This window comes from Crocuta crocuta, unplaced genomic scaffold (assembly GCF_008692635.1).
Source record: "Crocuta crocuta isolate KB4526 unplaced genomic scaffold, BGI_CrCroc_1.0 scaffold266, whole genome shotgun sequence".
NCBI lineage: Eukaryota > Metazoa > Chordata > Mammalia > Carnivora > Hyaenidae > Crocuta > Crocuta crocuta.
This window is the reverse complement of record NW_027531005.1, coordinates 821,759-842,946: the sequence shown is the minus strand read 5'-3', so window position 1 is coordinate 842,946 and position 21,188 is coordinate 821,759. Positions and strand designations below refer to the sequence as shown.

General features: G+C 38.9%; 1 protein-coding gene and 1 non-coding gene across 2 annotated transcripts in view; both read right to left on the bottom strand.

Annotated features, from left to right (window-relative positions):
- The window catches only part of MTPN (myotrophin), a 54,532-nt gene extending 37,647 nt beyond the window's left edge, over positions 1–16,885 (bottom strand). Inside the window, exon 1 of the mRNA XM_077770664.1 lies at positions 16,547–16,885. Coding sequence (XP_077626790.1) covers positions 16,547–16,618 — 72 coding nt within the window. The 5' untranslated portion in view covers positions 16,619–16,885. The remainder of the gene's footprint in view (positions 1–16,546) is intronic.
- Positions 6,967–7,073, bottom strand: LOC144237120 (U6 spliceosomal RNA). Its single transcript, XR_013336769.1, has one exon. It is a non-coding gene; the product is annotated as a U6 spliceosomal RNA (small nuclear RNA).
- Positions 16,886–21,188: the final 4,303 nt, after the last annotated feature.

Below are 21,188 nucleotides of genomic sequence, written 5' to 3'. Positions count from 1 at the left end.
CATAGATTACTGCACTGGTGACATTAATGGATAAAAAGTACCAGGGTTATAAATTCAACAATTCAACATAGCAATGGATTCACATGTATAATTTACTACTGAGGAGCAAACAAAAAAAAAGTGATTATACAGGTAGAAGCCACAACAGAAAAATAGGTCTGAGAAATATATAATCAATTTGCTCATAATTCTACATATTTTCTTTAAAGTTAATAGGAGAGGTCTGACAAACCAAATGCACCAGACTTTCAATATTACGAATACGAACTCATTTCAAAGTAATGAACAGTAATAATACCCATAATAATCATTTATTAAATGAGCACCTATTTAGTAAATATGTAATAATGCATCCACAGAAAACATTTTAAATTTGTTTTGAAGAATAGTTCCTTATTACTAGTTAAAACCCTTACTCAGATGATCCTGACCAAAGTGATCACCTTCTAAATGCTACCACGATCAGTCACCCCAGACACAACACCTACTGAGGTTACTTTCACTGACAAAATTACTGCAAATAGTAGTAATGTTAAGAAACTTCAGTGGTAATGATGACTGATAATTTGGCATCAATTTTTTTTTTTATAAAAAGAACCTGTTCACAGCAAAAAACAAACAAAACACATATAACTTAAGAATGAGAACTACAAAATAAAACAAAGCCCTGTGTTTTTATGTTTTTGGTTTAAAGTTTATTTATCCTGAGCACGCACACGTGTGGGGAAGGGGCAGAGAGAGAGGGAGACAGAATCCCAAGCAGACTCCTCGCAGTCATGCAGGGCTCGATCTCATGAACAGGGAGATTATAACCTGAGTCTAAATCAGGAGTCGGAAGCTTAACTGACTAAGCTACCCAGGTGCCCCAAAGTCCTGTGTTTTTAACATAGTTAATATAAATAGCTATGTTTTTCTGTCTCTGGGATTCTTAGGACTATTCAAGGTTCTGGAAGTACATATTCAAATTATACACTCATTTTCATTAACCTACCAGTATCACACAAAACTAATGAAAATTAAATAAAATACGAACCAGAGAAAAATTTAAGTGCCAATGTAATGCATAACTTTTTATTTTTATAAGTATTTTTAACTAATAAAAGTGCTAAGCATCTACCTTCTTTACTAACAAAAAATGTTTTTAAATTAAAGTCCATGATAATTAAGGCCCCATATCTTATGGTATATTCCCTTATCTATACACTACACAGAACTTTGTTACTTTTTTTTTTTTAAAGAGTGAGAAAGAATATGAGCGGGGGAAGGGTGGCGGGGCTGCACGGAGAGACTCTCAAGCAGGCTCCATGCTCATTGTGGAGCCTGATGCAGGGCTTGATCCCACAACCGTGGGATCATGACCTGAGCCTGATTTGGATGCTCAACTGACTGAGCCACCTAGGTGCACCTACACAGAACTTTAAATTTTTAAAATTTTTTTCAAGACGACTATTTCTGTCACTTAGTTTTACATAGTTGATTTACTTATTAAAAGCTCACTTTACTTTTCTTCTATGGAAGGTTTTAAAAATTTTTTTAATTTTAACATTTTTTTTTAACTTTTTTTTTTTAATATTTTTATTTATTTCTAGGAGAGAGATAGAGAGCGTGAGCAGGGGAGGGTCAGAGAGAGAGGGAGACACAGACTGAAATAGGCTCCAGGCTCTGAGCTGGCAGTCAGCACAGAGCCCGACGCGGGGCTCGAACCCACGAACTGCGAGATCATGACCTGAGCGAAAGTCGGACGCTTAACCGACTAAGCCACCCAGGCGCCCCATATTTTAACATTTATTTTTGAGAGAGAGAAGGACAGAATGCAAGCGGGGGAGGGGCAGAGAAAGCAGGAGACACAGAATCTGAACCAGGCTCCAAGCTCTGAGGTGTCGGCACAGAGTCTGACACAGGGATGCAGGGCTCGAACTCATGAACCGCTGAAGTTCAGCTCATAATCTGAGCTGAAGCCGGATGCTTAACTGACTGAGCCACCCAAGCACCCCTCCTCTTTGGAAGGTTTTGAAGCTATTAGTTACACTTAGAAATTTTCCAATGGAAATAGTGTAGTATTAAAATTTTTACTGCTTTAAAATTTTAAAGCAATAAAATTAAAATTTTAACAAAATGCATGTATTTATATTAAAAAAGACTACCAGAATTTTAAAAATCCACTCTCAAAACATTATTAATAGTATCTCAATTTGGAAAAATTAGTATGATAAAAAATTAGCTTCATTTTCAAGAAAACTAATTCATGGCTACACAGCTTGATTTTATTCCTAAAATCTTATGTAGCCAGGGAAATACCTTCTGTAGGGATCCAATGATTTACATTCCTAAAGTCTGTATCTGTAAATAAACCCATGATAGGAAGAGGGAGAAGGGAAGGAAAGGAGGGAGCAAGAGAGAAAGAAGGAGAAGAGTAATTCAATTCCTACAATTTTGAAAGACAATCTCTACAGAAATCTACTGAGCGGGAAGGGGAGGGTGTATAGATTTTCTTAAGATTTGTTTTTCTGTCACCATCATACATGACTGACAACTTGAATATGTTATATGGTTTATTCCTGACATAAATGCTTGTTTCACTGTTTTCCAGTATTATCAAAAATAACATACACGAAAGATGACCTCACCCCTTAAAATTAATGTTATAATTTTGCCCATAAGCATACTGACTTAAAAAAAAACTTCATAGTTAATCATTTTAGCCAAGATGTGTCTTGCTCCTCATTTGTGTTTACTGATTTTGAATAAAAGAGAAGGACCCTCTATGTCCAATTCTGGGTGTTCTTTTCAGTTGTGAAAACTTGTATTGCTATTTATCAGCTCAAACTTGTATGTTCTTCCCTATCTTTTGGTGGTTCCATCTCAGAGCGTTACCTACTGTAATAATCTTCAATTTTTCCACCTATGAATTTCATTTGGGGCTCTGAAAATCTTCAGTGCAAATGATGGGAAAAGAGTACTCTTCTGGAGGAGTCATATCAAATCCTGTCCTTCCACTTACTAGCTGTAGGATTTCAGGCAAGTTGCTTCATTTTCATTTCTCTAACTATGAAATGGAGATAAAGCCTACCTGGGTAGATGTGAGATTAAACGATATGCCTATCTATATTAATTAATTATGTAGGACCATACCTTGCACAGGGTAAGTACTCAAAGAGAAGGCATTCTGTGCCCATTATCTTCCATTTCAAAAAAACTTTTCTTGAATGTTTATTTTTGAGATAGAGACAAAATGTGAGCAGGGGAGAGGCAGAGAGTGAGGGAGACACGAAATCCAAAGCAGGCTTCCAGGCTCTGAGCTGTCAGCACAGAGTCTGACACGGGGTTTAAACTCACAAATGACAAGATCATGACCTAAGCTGAAGTGGGATGCTAAACTGAGCCACCCAGGCACCCCATTAGCTTCCATTTTGAATGTGATGTTCTATATCACTGGTTCTCCGCTATACTGCAACCAAGTATGGCTACTTCTTGGCTCTTAAAGCAGTCTACTATTTTTATACAGTCGTAGAATTTCTTAACACATTTGTACAGTTGCTTCTAAGTTTTATTTGGATGTCTTTAAATAGGAAAATAATTTATTCAAAACCCATACAACTATCTTGTTTATCCTGTACACCCTTTTAAATGAACCTGCTAAAGAAAACGGATCCTCAGAAATATTCACTATTGTAAGTTCTATGCTTACTGATATCTGCTGAATGAATTATGAATGAACCAGTGAAAACTGTACAAACTAGGGTTCTCTTTCACTTCTAGAGTTTGAAAATCAAGTGGGGTTATGGGACTGGCATTAGGACTGGAGAGGGAATAATTCTGGAACATTCTCCTGAAGGATGACCTTTGATAACCAAAAACATTTTGTAGAACTCCCTTTCAGTTTAATGATCCCGATCAGTTCTTATCTGCATGTATACAAGCAAGGATTCTTAATTTTCAGAATAATTCTAGGCCTCTTGCCTAAGGTTCGAATTTATTATCAAGACTCTGCTTTTTCTTTTAGAGAATTTCATTCAACTTTCCTTCTCATCCCCTTATCTACATGTGGCTTTTCCAGGTCTTGTTCTTTCTTCAGTATCTCTACACCAGAAAGATTTCTGAATCATATTTTTGGAAATGTTGAGCCCCAAAATAAGTCGTATGTTTGATCATACATGTTAATTATTTTAGATCTCAAAATATGGAAAAGAAAGAAATAAAATTTAGTTTATTAGACAAGCCAGTTTTTTAAGTTTGGTGTTATACAGGGATGAGCAAACGCTAAGCCATGGGCCAAATCCAGCCTGCCGCTTGTTTTTGTAAATAAAGTGTTACTGGAACACGGACATGCTTATTTGCTTCTGTATCATCTATGGCTGCTTTTGCATAACTGCAGAGATAAATACTGATGATAGAGACTGTATAGCTGATAAAGCCTCAGAGAGCCTTGGCCTATGGATCTACATAAAAACAACACAAAAAACAGACACTCAGTATGCAGTTACAATCTGTTACATACTGCTTTGCTGAATTTTACATTCACCACCTCTTTTAAAAATTAGAGAAGACATCTTAATTGGTTATTATTACAGTCTCTATTTGCAGATGAGAAAGCTGAGGTTGATGGAATTAAACAACTTGGTCGAGGTTAGTAAGTGGTAGGGTTGGCAGTCAAACCCAGGTCTGTTAGAACGCAAAGTGAAGTATAATTACTCTTCTAAAGAAGGACTTAAAATAAATAATAAAGATGTTTTCCAGGGAATTAGCTTGCAGCTAGAAAGCTTTCAATTTTATTTATTCAATGATCCACGCACTTTTATATTGTTTCAAGTAATGTGGCATTAAGTATAGATTTTAATATTTGTTCATTAATCCCAATGAAAAAACAATGATGATTCTTATTCCTCACAAGAAAACAAACAAAAACTACCTTCACTTTTACTCAGACTGTATGGTTTTAAAAATTCTTCACTGAAATTCTAAAGTGATGGCCATGAGAGGTTACAAGTGGAAGGTGATGTTCTATCTATATACAACTATTGTCACTGTTCCTATATTCCACAACTGTTGTAATAGTGTAAACAAGTTGGGCAAAACTTCCTGAGTTTAAAACAAAGACTTTGAAAACAGCTATTTTCAAGAGAGGAAACGAAGGAACATCATTTATACTAAGAACATCTTCTACAAGGAGGAATGTGGTAAAACAACTTTGGAAACAACAAAGGAAGGGTTAGTTCCTAGAATACCAATTCAACCCAAACTTAACTTAACTATACGGCAGATAAGAGACAACATAATAAATAATGGAAACACAAGATGATTTGTATCTTCAAAAAGCTCACAGCACAATAATGGAGAATAGGCAGGTAAAAATTTATATGGGGTTCTTAATTGCAAGCAGTGGCAGTGGAAACCAATTCATAATGATTAACAGAAATGGAATGCATTAAACAGATATTAAAAGTATCTCTCATAATTATTGTGAAGGTTGAAGAACCAAGCTCAGTAAATGTACAGGAATGAAGGCGGCTTAAAAACAAGAAATAAATCCAAAATGTTCAAAGAATGATCTGGGCACAGAGGAGATGCCACAATGGACACACCACTACTTCTCTTTTTGAAATGCAGGTTTTACTGCTGCCACTCCATCAGTACAGTGCCTGAGTCTTTGTATCAGCTCCAGATCAGAGCATCCAATTAGGGTGATGGGCCCATTTCCTAAGTGCAGGCAGGAAAAAGCAAGTTATTTGTCCTTTTTGGCTTTTGTTGTGGTACAAGCCAAGCCTTATATTTCACCAAGATTCATACTATGTAAAAGGGAAGGGCCTTCAAATTCTGGAAACCTCCACCTTAAAAAGACAAAAGCCCCACTATAAACACTGCATCTTAAATCCAGATCTACAGACAATTGGGGGGCGGGGGGGAGGTAATCTCTGAGTTCTCAAGTGTGAGAGGCACTATTCAATATCTAATCAGTAACAAGTGACCCACTCCTACATCCGCACCTTTTAAAAAAAAATCAGTCAGTAAGACAAAACTCTTTTTGAACATTCAAGAGCAAGAGTTCTACAGAGCAAGATTTGAGTTTCTTAACCACTGTTTTTCAAATTCAAGTCTAGGGACTTGTAAGTCAAATCAGGAGCCCAGAGCTCTCCAGTTTAAGAAACACTGCACTACAGCATAAACACACTGTAAAAGTTATGTATTAGATATCTAGATTCTATATTAGATTCTGTATCTATATTAGATACCATATTGGCATAAATGAGGAATTAACTGCACAAACAGGGAATGCTATGCAGAACAAGAACTTAAAAATAAGCAGAAATTTACTAAGTAGATACGGTGAACAAAAAATACCCCACAGCAATAAAGTACAAAGTACTTTATTATAAAATGCCATAGTATAGCAGGGGGAAAAAAAAAACAGCTTTTCTGGTTCCAGAAAACTGTATTAAAGTCCTAATACTAATTAGCAGCTTGATCTGGGTCAAGTCCTTTAATATCTAATTGTTCTTCCTCTAGAAAATAAGGGAGGTGGACTAGATGGATATTCAAGTAGCTTTGCTTCTAAATAAGTTTATGGTTACTATTATGAGTAACAATGGCTTAACATTTATTGGCTAACACCATATGCCAGGAAAAAAGATACCCAGTTTACATATATCAGGTAGGTCTTATTAACATCCTCATTTTTTCCCAATGGAGGAAACTCACGTTCTGAGCAGTTAACTCACTCAAAGCGATCCAGTTAGTTAAGAGAACCACAGCTAGAGGGTTAAATTCCAAAGCCATTCCATGATGCCTAAATCAACAATGAAATTCCAAATTCCCTAAGGAAAGTGTTATAGCTTCTAAAATTCCCTTTTTTTGATACCTAAATTTTTTAGGTCAAGAATTTAGACCTAAATATCAAAAGGTTCATTATTTCATATAGTCAAATAGAAATCTTTCCAAAATATATCCTACATGTGTCTGACTATTTATTTAAACATGGAACACTTCACGAATTTGCGTGTCATCCTTGTACAGGGGCCATGCTAATCTTCTCTGCATCGTTCCAATTTTAGTATATATGCTGCTGAAGTGAGCACTGACTTTTTAAATAAGAGAAAAGTGGACCAAATTTAAACTTTTCATGAAGCTCACAGTTACATTCATACATATTCATTACTGTATGGGCCTCTAGAACTTTAAGTGAATATGACACTTTAAGTGAATATGACTCTTAGCCCTTCAGTTTCTTGGGTCAGCTCAATGTTTTGTTTCTTCTTTCATTGCTTTCAGTAATCACAGCTCCTCTCTACTTCTGTAATGTTTTGTAGACTAAAAAAAGGAAAGAAAAGAAAAACTAACATCCCAAGTTTATCAGAACTTTAATAAAGATACCGTTGCAAAAAAAGTTAATTTCAGTTGTATTTCTTGCTAAAAGGTGGCTTTTGTTATAGTACTTATAGTAACTCTTAATTATCAATTCAGCTGTGATTTGATTACTTAAACACAATTTCACTGTTATAAACACTTTGATATAGAATATTCTCATGCTGCACTATATCCTCTGATCCTACGATGCTTCATAAAGAATTAAAATCTAGGGGCGCCTGGGTGGCTCAGTCAGTTAAGTGTCCGACTTCAGCTCAGGTCATGATCTCACAGTCCGTGGGTTCGAGCCCCGCGTCGGGCTCTGTGCTGACAGCTCAGAGCCTAGAGCCTGTCTTCGGATTCTGTGTCTCCCTCTCTCTCTGACCCTCCCCTGCTCATGCTGTCTCTCTCTCTCTCTTCTCTCTCTCTCAACAATAAACATTAAAAACAAAAAGAATTAAAATCTAAAGCATTATGTTCTTTAGATTACATAATGTCTAGGAAAAAATATCTAATGCATATGGAGACGTAAGAGTTAAGTTTGAGGTCGTTCAAAAAATGCTCCCATTTTCTCTGAGACAATAGAGAAAAGAGGGAAAAAAAGTCTTAAAGGAACCTTCCTGTAAAAATTCTAAAGAGGATATAAGAGGAAAATGGCTCTATTCCATACTAAATTATGAAACTGCAGTAACTAAAACAATTTAGTATGGAAAGAAATAAAGCAAGAAATCCAAACACATATTGGAATTCTGTTTATGATGAAAACAATAGTTCAGATTATTCATTCAGGAACAGATTAAAAAATTACACAATAAACAGTATGGAAACAAACTTAAAAAAAAACACAGCCTACATTCCTATTTACTTCAAAATACATAACAGAAGGATCAACTGGCTAAAATGCTAAGGAAAAAAAAGGGAGGAAAAAAGACCAAATTTATCTATTATCTCATAGAGAAGAAAGAGATCTCTGTAATAGGAGAAAATATCAAAGTCACATACGGGGAAAAAGTGACAGATTTACCACACAAAAAGTAAAGACTGTTATAGAACAAAACAGATGAAGTCAAAAGACATAGTGGAAAAAATATCTGCAAAAAATACGATAAAAAACCAAATTCCTTAATTTATAAAGGGCTCATACAAATCAATAAAAAAAAGACCAATTACCTAACAGGAAACTGAACAAAAGAAATAAACAAGAAATTTGGGGAAAAGAACACAAACATTAATGAAGTTCTCATGTTGGATTTCCTCATTAAAAGAAAAGCATTTGGAAGCAACCTACCATCTTTCACCTATTCAAATGGCAAAAAGTGCGATGACGCCCAGTGCAGCTGATGTTATGAGGAAATAATTAGTCTTACGCTCTCACTGATTTGTGCCTACATTGATAAAACTTTCTCAGGAGGGTAATACAGATAGAGCCTCAAAAGTTGTCAAGGTTTATTCATAGGTAATCCTGACAGCACTGTTTAATTACAAAAATAGGTCAGAAAAAATGTTTGCATTGAATACTAGTCAAATAAACTATGGTATATCCTTAAAATAGAAAACAGAATACTTTGTCCCACTGGAAAGAAAAGGGGAGGATGAATAAATTTCAATGGGGAACGTAAGGTAAATTATTAGGGAATTAAAAAATGCAAAGTGCAGAAGGTATGTATGTACAGAATCGTTTTTAAGTGGGGAAAGAGAGAAGTAAATTTCCAGTGCTTTTCTGAAATTAGGTGAAACTGTGAAGAATGGTTCACTTTGTTCACAGAGACCTGGGAAGGGAGCCATAGCTGCTGCATTTTTAAATCTGTTCCTGAATTAATTTCACTCTTTAGAGTTAACAGGAATTATCTAGATAGAATTATGGGCCAATTTTTGTCTTTTTTTATGCTTCACTGTCTTGAAAATACCTACTACAACCTATATTTTATTTTCTTAAGTTTACTTTTTTAGAGAGAGAGAGAGAAAGAGAGAATCCTAAGGAGGCTCCAAGCTGTCAACACTGAGCTCCATACAGGGTTGGTCTCAAATTCTTGAACCCTGAGATCATGACCTAAGCTGAAACAAGAGTCAGACAGTTAATGGACTGAGCCATCCAGGCACCTAACAAGCCATATTTTAAAGAAACCATCTGGGGAGGGAGAATGGGCAATGGGACAATTCGTTTTAATTTATTTTATTCAACACGGTGTTATCTTTTAAATAATAAGCTTATGTTATTTTTATCATTAAATTGGCTTTAATTTATTACCGTCTGCACTAGTATAATGATACTGTTTAAAATTCTAGAGCAAAACACTATATATAGCCTATGGACATCTGAGTGAAACTAACCTTCCAATATAAAAAAGGTCTTTCTTTGCATTAAAAAAGAAAGACTAATAGAAAAGTATCTATACTAAACTATCTATACCTTCTAGGGGTACCTATATTTATACAAGCTGATAAATTTGCTTTCTGAGTCACCAGCCCTGATGCAAAAAGGACATACATAATACAGCGACAAATCTTTTCAATATAAGAAACCGGCAATTTAAAAAAGGAATGGAGAAAAGGGAAACCGCCTAAAATGAATAAATGTAAGACAGACTTTTACATATATGTAAAAGAATAAATGTACAGAATAGATGTACAGACATAATGTACAGAATAAATGTAAGACAGACAGAATTAGGACTGTTTTCACATTGCCTATTTTATTAGAAAGTGATCCCAATAAGTCTTGGCAATTTCTAAATATCAGAGTTGATCCTTTTCTCAAGTTTAAGAGATCCTATCCTTTCAAAAACTGCACAGTTGTTCCTTTAGAACCTATCAGGGTGTCAAAGGCAGATGTAATTAAAATGGGGGCTGGAGAAAGAAAGGAAACCACAGAGAAAGGGAAGTTACAGACCTAATGTATAGTATTTCACAGCAAGTGAAACAGAAGCACATGTAAACAAGAGACTACATGTATTGGATCTGCTGGAGATTATAAGGGACTATTTATCAATACAACTCACATTCGTTCACCTCTAGGACAGCTGGAGTCTCAAAATCTACCAAAAAGGTCACCCCTGAGTAGTCTCAATGGATAATTACCATCCTGCTGTGATTATGTTTAACACTTGTATACTCAATAATACAGTATCCCCCGAATTACCTAATATTATTAAGAAATGAAGGTGAATGGCATACTGAAGTATAATAGCAAGGAGCTATGCAGTCAGATAGAGTTCAAATCTCAGCTTCACTAGCCAAGAGCTTTATGACCTTGAGCAAGCTATTTAATCGTTGCTTCAGTCTCTTAATCTCTAAAATAGGGGTTCAGCGGGGATGCCTGGGTGGCTCAGTCGGTTGAGCATCCGACTTCAGCTCAGGTCACGATCTCATGGTTCGTGGGTTCGAGCCCTGTGTCGGGCTCTGTGCTGACAGTTAGCTCAGAGCCTGGAGCCTGCTTCAGATTCTGTGTCTCCCTCTTTCTCTGACCCTCCCCTGATCACACTGTCTCTTTCTCAGAAATAAATAGAACATTAAAAAAATTATAAAAAAAATAAAGAAAATGGGGGTGTAGCAACATTAACTATGCTCATGGGCTGATGTGATACGTAAATGAAATTATATGATAAGTGAAATTATATTTATATATGACATCACAGTATTCAAATATACAAAATTTTAAGAACATACTTTTGGAAAAAGTACAATTTGTTTAATTTATGTATATTTTAATGTTTATTTATTTTGAGAAAGGGAGAGGGAGAAAGCAAGCAGGGAAGGGCCACAGTTGCAGGGAGAAAGAGAATTCCAAGCAGGCACTGCACCATCAGTGCAGACCTCGATGTGGGGCTTGAACTCATGAAATGTGAGATCATGACCTGAGCACAAATCAAGAGTCGGACATTAAATCAACTGAGCCACCCAGGCACTCCTGCAATTTGTTTAATTTAAACCACTGAATAGAAATCTCAAAACTTAACTTTTGTTTCTTAAGGCAAACAGATACAATTTAACTTTGTCTGTACTGCATAGGATCATAATTATGACTATAAATTGTTAAGATTGTGTGACTACATTGGGTACCTGGCTGGCTCAGTCAGTGGAGCATGCATCTCTTGTATCCAAGTTGTGGGTTCGAGTGCCACACTGGGTATAGAAAAAACTTAATAAAAATCTTTAAAACAAAACAAAACAAAACTGTGTGACTATAAATGCAAGCTTTCGCAAGCTATCAAACTATCAGTCTCTTTATAGATGTACACTGAGCAAAGATAGCCCCTCAATGAGATTTAAAGTTTATAAGAGATACTGTTTCAACGCTGTTTCCAAATTGTTAACTGTAGCCATTTTTCTATGTCATTATTCAGAATCAGAGATAACTTGTTGTGCCTACTTCTTGTAAACCCCTTTCTCTTTCTTAATTTGCTGATGCTAAGCTACTCTGAGCTAAGACACCAGATACCCACTTCAGGGAAGACTGATACAGTGAAAAAAAATATGGGCTGTAGAGTCAGACAGCTCTAGGTTTAAATCCCAGTTGTGCTAATTACTTTGTGGCCTTGTTAAGTTGTTTAACTTCTGAGGTTTCAATTTCTTCATCCTTAAAAACGGGGATACTGGGGTGCCTGGGTGGCTCAGTCAGTTAAACGTTCGACTTTGGCTCCGGTCATGATCTCAAGGTTCATGGGTTCGAGCTCCGCATAGGGCTCTGTGCTGACAGCTCAGAGCCTGGAGCCTGCTTCAGATTCTGTGTCTCCCTCTCTTTCTGACCCTCCCCTGCTCGCTCGCTCTCTCTCTCTCTCTCTCAGAAATAAATAAAACATTTAAAAATTGGGGATACTATTAACTATATTGAAATACCATAGTAAAAAGCAAATGAAAATTTTGGTAAAGATCTTGCATAGTGCCTTCTAGTACCTGGCGATATAAATCACTCTGTCAATGATAATCATAATTTATACTGGTAATGAAGTATGTTGAAACTGTAGCTAAGTTAAGACAAAAAGAATTTCTTGGAACACATGATTTTAATGTGTGAAATTCCCTGGCATTGTACCGGAGATACAAAGATGAAAAAGAATATAGTATCTAAGCTCCAGAGGCTCAGAGCCTAATTAAAGACAGACATGTAAACAAAGTCAGAGCAATCTGATAAGTGAAACAGTAAAAGAAGCAGTGTACCATTTGAAGTCAAATGTTTTTCTGGAAGAAGTGACATTTAAGCTAAGAAGATAAATAGGAGCTCATGAGACTGGGGGTTACGGGTTGAGGTGAGCAGTCCCGCTCAGGGAGGAAGGAAAGTGGGCACAGAAAGACACACAGTAAAACAGCTGGCAGGGGCCGTCTGGGGCAGAGCGCTTGCAGACAGTGCCTGCAGAAAGGCAGGCCCTGGCCAGACCATACCATACTAGTGTTCCAAACCAAGGAATAGGGGGCTTTTTAAAAAACTAATAATGGGGACTCATAAAAGTATTTTAAGGGTAGTGAAGAAGGTTGGCTGAAAAAGACAACATGCTCAGAATTCACATTACAGATCCCCTCGACTAAGACGTGCAAGTTGACCAGGAAAGAGGAATACTACAGTCAAGGAAAATACACGACCTACAGTAGGGATGAGAATGGGGAGTGAAGAATGGATGAGAGACTGAGAAGGTTGTCTTGACAACACTCAGAAATTTGGGAAAATCCCCCAATTTCTCATTTGGGGAAATGGTTGGGTCATCATGTCATGAGCCAAAATGGAGACAACAAAAATGAAAACAGTTTTTGAGACGGCAAATGGGGTCAATCTGAATTTATCTAAACGGAACTGTCCCTGAGAAAGCCTGGAGTTCGGGGGAGAGCAGAATTCACTCCAACGAAAGAAATCAACATAAAGGCAGAAACGGTGGCCAAGGCAAGGCTAATGTCACCCAGAAGTATAGACTGAAGGTGGGGCTACAAGTATCGACTACTGCTGCTCATGAATATCTCACTTTCTGGCTTTCCCTTGTTTCCCAAATTTTACGTAAGATGTACTTAGAGTTTTCATACTTCTTGAAAAGCATGATAATTTCCCCACACAAGTTGCTTAAGTTTCCTGAGCCCCGTGTCCAATTTCTTCACTATCAAGCCTGGCCTAGCAAAGCGCCTGGGACCTGAAAGGTGCCCAAGAGAAATGAATGAACCACGTATGGTCTTTAGGTCAGTCGAGAAGCCACGCCATCTCAGATATTGTTTCAATGTTACACATGAACATTTAATAGGGATTAACCTAAAGTTTTCTCTATATACTCCTTTTTCCATTTAGAAATATATAATTCTCAATGGTTTGGAGGCTCTGAACTTATTTTCCAGAGTTCAAGAACGTACCCCAAACCAGTAGTTTATGCTGATCCGTACTTCAGATTTCTGTACATAAGTCAGAAGCAGGTAGAAAAGTAAAATTACTGATTTTTTTTTAAATACTAAAGAATTTTTAAATTTTTCAAAGAGGCAAAATACTAGCTTCACCTACAGGTCCATTCGTATATATCAACAATGAGAGAGATCCTCACGGGAGTGGTGAAGAGAATATTTTAAAGACTCACTGCTTAGAAGGAAAACTCGAGGACTCCAACGGTCCTTCAGGTACTTTCTTTAGGTACACTCACTTAGATAAATGCACATTACGCAAATTCAGAGTCTCATAATGAGCATTCATAAACTGGTGGATGGAAAAGAGGAGTCGATGAGTAAGCAGGGAAGATGGATGCAGAACAGGCGAAACGACGTTATAAGCACCTGAGAGTGTGAAGAGACACCCTAAGGGAACTCTGTCAGTAAAAACTGGAGTGCTTTTTTTTGGTGGTTTTATTTTTTGCTACTTTTCATTAACAAAACAAATGGCATTTTAATAGACTCAAGTTACACAATAAAACTAAGGAAAAAGCTCACCGCTCATAGGATTAGGTGACAGTCACACCTTTTCAGATAAACCAGTTCTTAATATTTCCTTTCCTTTGAATGTCTAACTTTCCTCTCATGCACCTTTTTGTTGTTGTTGTTATTTATTTATTTATTGAGAGAGAGAGCACACATGTGCACATAAGCAAGGCAGAGGCAGAGAGAGAGGGAGAGAGAGAGAATCCCAAGCAGGCTCCATTTCATCAGCACAGGGCCTGATGTAGGGCTCAGTCCCACAACCTGTGAGACCAGGAATGAGCGGATACCAAGAGTCGACGCTGAATCGACTGAGCCACCCAGGCGTCCCTCACGCATCCCTCTTTTGATGAGAACAGGCAGTTTGGCAGTAATAGGTAAAAAACAAAATTAAATTCAACACAAGGACCTGATTTTAAAACAAACCAACAGAAATCAATCCACCATTATTTTCACATGCATATTTTTGCGTATCTGAGAACTCTGGGTGTAATTCATGTGCCTGATGTAGAGCCTGGGAATGGCCTGCGAGAAATCCTGGCATTATGCGCTTTCACAATTACATTTTACTCCGGGAGAGACTGCATGGAGCAGTCAGAGAGCCCAGGCTTTGGAGTCAGCAGTTCCGTTCTGGCTTCATCATCTGTTATCTCTGTTAACTTTGGACTTTTGTCTTAAGTACCTTGCATTTCTGTAAAATGGGACTAATGAAAGGATTTCACAAGACTCACAAGAATGATATCAAATAGTGTAGCAGGAAGACACCACATAAATGGTGCTGGTTTTGTAGCTAGCTGCAAACTCCATTAGTACTTACCAACTGTTTACATTTCAAATTTATCAAGTAACCTAGCTTCTGCCATAAGGGAAAAACAAGAGCCCACTCACTTCCAAAGTACTGCAGTGTCCCATCACTGAAAAATGTACCAGGGACTGAAGTATCTCAGTAATTTCTTCCTTTAAACTTTATATCCAAACATCCAGTAAGTCAGGTTTCAGACTGCCACTAGCTGAGAGGGCAGTGATGAGAAGGTGTCCTACATACACATCCACTGCAAATAGCTAAACACATAATCTGCAAACAAAAAGTCTAAAAAGTCTAAACTGTAATGGTATTTATCAAACAGAGTAAACACCAGCAGTGGCCTGCCTTGCACAATCCTGCAAGTTTTAAGAAACTCTGCTTCTGCTTCGTCGCTTCCTAACAGATCTCTGAAGGAAAAGCGGCGTACCAGTGGTCCTATCCTCTTAAGAACTAAACTCCAGATCCAGTTCTCCACACGTTCAGAAGGCGAGTAAGATGCCCTCCATGGCTATGTCCTCAAGTTACACTTTTTAGAAGCAAGATGTCCTCCATGGTTATGCCATAAGGTTCTACTTCTGGGAGACTTTTTTCTTTAACATTACCACCATATTAAACAAAACAAAAACATGGAAGTACTCTCATAATTCCAAAAGGCACAGTTCTGGGGTCCAGAGGCAGGCCGGCATGAAATGTTACCTCTCCACCACCAATGCAGATTCCATTTTACACTTTGAGTTTAGGTCTGAGGTTAGCTTCCCTCATCATGATTTTACCCCTAAACATACTGTGACTAAATGGCATACTATTTATTACACGTTTAGGTATTTCATTTCAGATGGGACCAGAGATAAACATGGAGTAACTACAGTTAACGTGCTTGCAGTTAAGCGAGTCTGTATCTTGAACACCCCCAGGCGTTAAAGGCCGACCTGACCACTTGAAGCAAGTATGTATTTGTTGTAGTGTGGGAGAGGAAAAAGGCCACACCCAAAGCGAAGGCTTCGCAGTGAAGTGATACTAAGTTTCAGAATTTTAACCATTGCTATTTTCGGCACTCTTTTTCACGGTCAATGAATACTTTAAATTCTTAACCGGCTCAAAGTTCAAGAAGACGTTCCTCTGATTCATTCAGCACCCGGCTGGTCCAAGATGGAGAATTACCCTCATTCAAAGAAAGATTTAAGTCACTCGGCCGTAGAAGAGGGCCAAACTCAAATGACCAGTGCTCAGAAGTGACCCTGACTGGGGATTACCACTCCTCCCCTCCCCCAAGGGGACAGAAAGGCAGACAAGAGCCTGACTGTATCACCAAGAAGTTACCTGACACAGGACGCGACCGCGTTATCGGGATCCTTCTCTCAATTCAGACGCTCCCAGACTCCCTTCTCTCCTCGGTGCCACCTCCATCCAGGCTGTTCCTCCTCCCCCCACCCCCACCCCCGTCAGCCCAGCTCCCGTCACCTTCCTCAGCCCCGTGTGCATCCCACCGCCGTGCTCTCGCGTACTCCACTCGTCGACGCTTACCTTGGCCACGTAGTCTTTCACCTCATCCAAGTCTCCGTTTTTCAGGGCCCACATGAACTCCTTGTCGCACATCACTGCAGCGGGGCGGGCCGCTCGGCCGGGCAGAAGACAAGGAGGCGGTTGTAGCAGCAAGCGGATACCGCGGGGCGAGGGGGAGACAGGGCCGCGCGGAGCCGAAAGGAAGAGAAGGCGGGAAAGGCTGCCAGGCGGGCGAGGCAGTTGGCCGCGGCGACCGTTGGGGCGGGAGATAGAAAGTTCTTTCGCGGCCACCGGGCCCAGCAGAGCAGGTTCCGCCTGGCCGAAGAGAAGCAAGAGCGTTTACACTTCCGGTTCACTCCCAGCTAGGATCCTCCCCCAACTTCCTCTTCCTCTTCCCTTCGGGGGAACGCCCGCTCTCGACCCCGCCCCGACGGCCCGGGGCGGAGCGCTCCGTATGCGCAGGCGCAGTGGCTAGGCCGGCTGGCTAACAGGGCCGGGATGGAGTGGGCGGGACTGTAAGGCCAGGGTAGCGAGTCCGTAGGCGGAAGGGCAGGTAGCGGAGGGGCAGTTAGGCCATTTCAGGTGGAACCAGGAAGTTTCTGCACACTACACGTGGGAAAAACTTTTTCTCTAAAACACAAGCTTGGAGGGGATCTTGCTCACCTTCTAAAAGTGTCCAGTACGAATGTTTGGTTTGAATCCCTTCTCTTCCCCCCCCTCCCCCGTTTCTTCCTGCCTTCCTCCCGCATAAACTCCCTTTTTCCTTTCCTCTTTCTTGTGCCTTCCCTTTCTTCCTCCACCATCAAGCATCCCTTGGGCTCCTCTTCCATGCGAGATTCTGTTAGACACAAAGGAAATAGTAAAAAAAAAAAAAAAAAAAGATGGAATAAAACAGTTCTGTCCCCAAGGACCTTTTCGATATTTAAGATCACCATGTGAATTCAGTGTGTTAATACTCTGTATAATGTTGTCTGGAGGGAAAGACTTCAGCGTGTGGTGGGGGAAAATTTTTACTACTTTCCCTGACCAGCAAATTATGTCCAGGACTAGGAATTCAGTTTGATGCCATAGGCTGGAGCAAACCCAACCGTCCCCTACAATTTGTGTTTTTTTAAATTTTCGGTTTGTTCTTAATGCGTTGAAGCTTCAGGATGATTCTAGCGAAGCCCATTCTACTCTTCCTAGAGTTTGCGTGTAATACCTTGGGGCACAAACCCCAAGTGAATTATTCCCAAACCCTAATGACCCAGACATGCACACATGAACAAAGATCCAAAAATTTACTGGAACTATTAGATATAAATTTAAAATCTATTATTTATGACTCATTTAAATAAATAAGCCAAACTACTTTACTATGCCTGGTATATAATTGTATTCAGATTATAGCTTCTGGAAACAGATTGCTTGGTTTTGAATACAGGATCCAACCCTTACTAATTTTGTAAAGCAAAAATTATTTGACCCTTTTCTGTTCAGTTTTCCATGTATGTTAAATGTGAACAATAGTGTTCAATAAATTTACTTTTTTGGCTATGATTTAGAGATAGCAAATAGAGGAGGCCTGGGTTGCTCAGTTGGTTGAATGCCTGACTCTTGATTTCAGCTCCGGTGATGATCTCACAGTTTGTGGGTTTGAGCCCTGCTGCGGCTCAACTAGGCCTCAACCTTGATCTATAAAGACTTGAACAAACACTTGTACTTCATAACAGCTCAAGGCCACATCCTAAGATCACCCCAGTCCCGCTTAAAATGCCTGTCTGAAGAAAACTCACGGCTGCCAATTTTTTTTTCTATTCATTCTAACCAATACCTGAGGTTAGGGCCTCTGTCTCCCCATCTCTGTTGGAAGGTAGAATCCTAACCTCAGTGATTGCCAGCTAGCATACACAGCTGGCCTACTTGCCTTACTCTGTTGAGCCCCTACTTGTCTCCCCTTTACTCTCTCATACTTCCTTTAAAACACCCATTCATCTCTGTACAAATCAAAGTTGAGTTCAAGTTGGATTCCTTTCTTTATAGTACTAGTTTGCCAAAAGTTCAGATATAACGGAAGTAAAACCAATGAATCACTAGAAGTAATAATCAGTAAAGGTTTATTGCACACATGCCAAAAAGAGTTTGCAAACCAGGAGCCCTCAAATCAAAACATGAAATGAGGCTCAGGGGAACATTGTATAAAGCAGCTTATATAGGGGCAAAGCAGACTGTTTTTAGTATTAGAGTTTTCTTAAATGATAGGACAGTGGTCAGTGGGTTACCTCATATCAACCTTGGGAAACAGTTTACGCTTTGCTTATGATTTTCGGAGGCAGACATAAGAGATGACCCAGGTCAGGTTAGTCTTACCAAATAAGTTAAATTAATGTTCATTCATATCACTCAACTGGTATTGTCTGCTCAGGGAATTTTCAAGGCTGGTCTCTGTTTGTTTTTGATTTTAGCAAGTTATTACTAACAAAAAACATTCTGTCCCTTACCACTTATCACTTTAAATGGTGTCTGGCTTTGATTATCTTCGACAACGGAAGTCATAAATAATTCCTATCATTCCCAATCTTTCTGTCTTATTCAATCCATCAGTAAGTCCTTCCAAATGGATCTTAAATTGCTCACCAGTTGCCATCTTCACTGCTGATGGCCCTACACACCCCCTCCCAGCCCTACCACTTCTGTCTGCTCTGCTACAATAGCCTCCCAGTCCGGTCTCCCCATGTTTACTCTTACCCTTTTCCCAGGAATTCCTTACATAGCCAGGGTTACCTTTTCCAAACAAGTCCAACAGACACTTTTTGCGCTAAGACCTTTCAATGGCTCCTATTGCATTTAGGGTAAAATTCTACTTATTTGCTCTGGCCTTCAGGGTCCTCTGTGATCTGACTCTGACGTCTCTCCCATCTTAAAACACTCCCCTCCCACCCGCATTGCTTCTTCAGTTTCCCCAGATCTTGTCTTCTGTCTGTTTTAGGGGGGAAAAAAACAAGCTCATTTCACCAGAGGGCTGTTGCCCTTGTTTCCTCTCTAGAATGTTCTTTTCGTTCTCGCTCACTCCTTTCTGAACTTTGAAGTCTCAATGCAAATATAGCCATACAGTCCATTCCCCACCCCCCAACCTTTGCCTCACTTTTCACAGAATTTGTGTTATTTTATTGTTATTTACCTATTTTGGTGGGTATTCATGGTACTCAACAAATATTTCCTTCTGTCTACCATCCTGAACACAAGAGAGAATTGCTCTCCTTGGCTTCCTTGTGGTTGAGTAATGTCATGTAACTAATTTTGGCCTATTAGTTATGAGGAGAAGTAATATGAGTCATTTCCATGCTTGCCGATACAAGACCCTTCAGAGCTCTTTATTCCCTCTGCTACAGCAACCAGCAATGCTGAAGGCAGTGGCTATAGTCAGCCCGCATTCCTGAGTGACTATATTGAGCAGAGCCCCCCTACCATCCCACGATGGATATGTAGTAAAATAATAAACTTTTCAGCTGCTGAGATTTGGGTGTTTGTGACTGCAGCTAACACTGAGCCAATCTTGACTGCCACAGAAATTATTGTCAGAAGGGAGCTGTTACTAGAACAAACACCTTCAATAGAAGGCATTGACTTAAGGGCCAGGTAGTCCACAACAAAAGAAGTGGTATTAGAAGCCATAAGGATGATGAATCATATTCACAGGAGTGAAACATTTGGCAAAACAATCTCCCGCGGTAGCAAAGCAAAGCCTGAAAGGCAGATAATGTACCATGTGCATTTGTAGCTCTAGTGGAAAGAGACTGGAAAATGGAAAGCCAATGGCATGTGGTGTGTGTGTGTGTGTGTGTGTGTGGGCACGTTTTAATTTTTTTCTCTGCTTTTCTGAGATATAATTGACATATAACTTTGTGTAAGTTTAAAGTGTACAGTGTGATGATTTGATATATGCATATATTGTGAAATGATTACCTCAATAAGGATGGTAAATACATCCATCACCTCAAAGTTACCGTGTGTGTGTGTGTGTGCGTGTGTGTGGTGAGAACTTTTAAGATTTACGCTGTTAGCATCTTTCAGGGCTGCGATACAGCATTGTTAACTATGGTCACCATGCTGTACATTAGATCCTCACAACTTAATTCATCTTATAACTAGAATTTTGTACCCTTTGGCCACTTTCACCCATTTCCACCACCCACTGCTCTCTGAAAACCACCAATCTGTTTTTGTTTTTTTTTCTGTTTGGTGTTTTAGATCCACACAAAAGTAAGATGATGACCACACAGTTTTTGTCTTCCTCTGTCTGACTTATTTCAATTAGCACAATATGTTCAAAATTCATCCATGTTGTCTCAAATGACAAGATTTCCTTTTTTATGGCTGAATAATATTCTGTTATGTGTATGTACCAGTGTTCTTTATCCATTCATCTGTCAATAGACAGTTAGGTTGTTTCCATCTCTTGGCTATTCTAATTAATACTGCAGTGAACATGGGGCTGCAGATGTCAGTTTAGGATAGTGATTTTGTCTCCTTTGGCTGTACACCCAGAGGTCAAATTTATGAATCATATGGTAGTTCTACTTGTAATTTTTAGAAAAACCCTCCTACTGTTTTCCAAGTGACTGTACCAATTTACATTCCCAGCAACAGTATACAAGGACTCCCTTTTCTTCACATCCTTGCC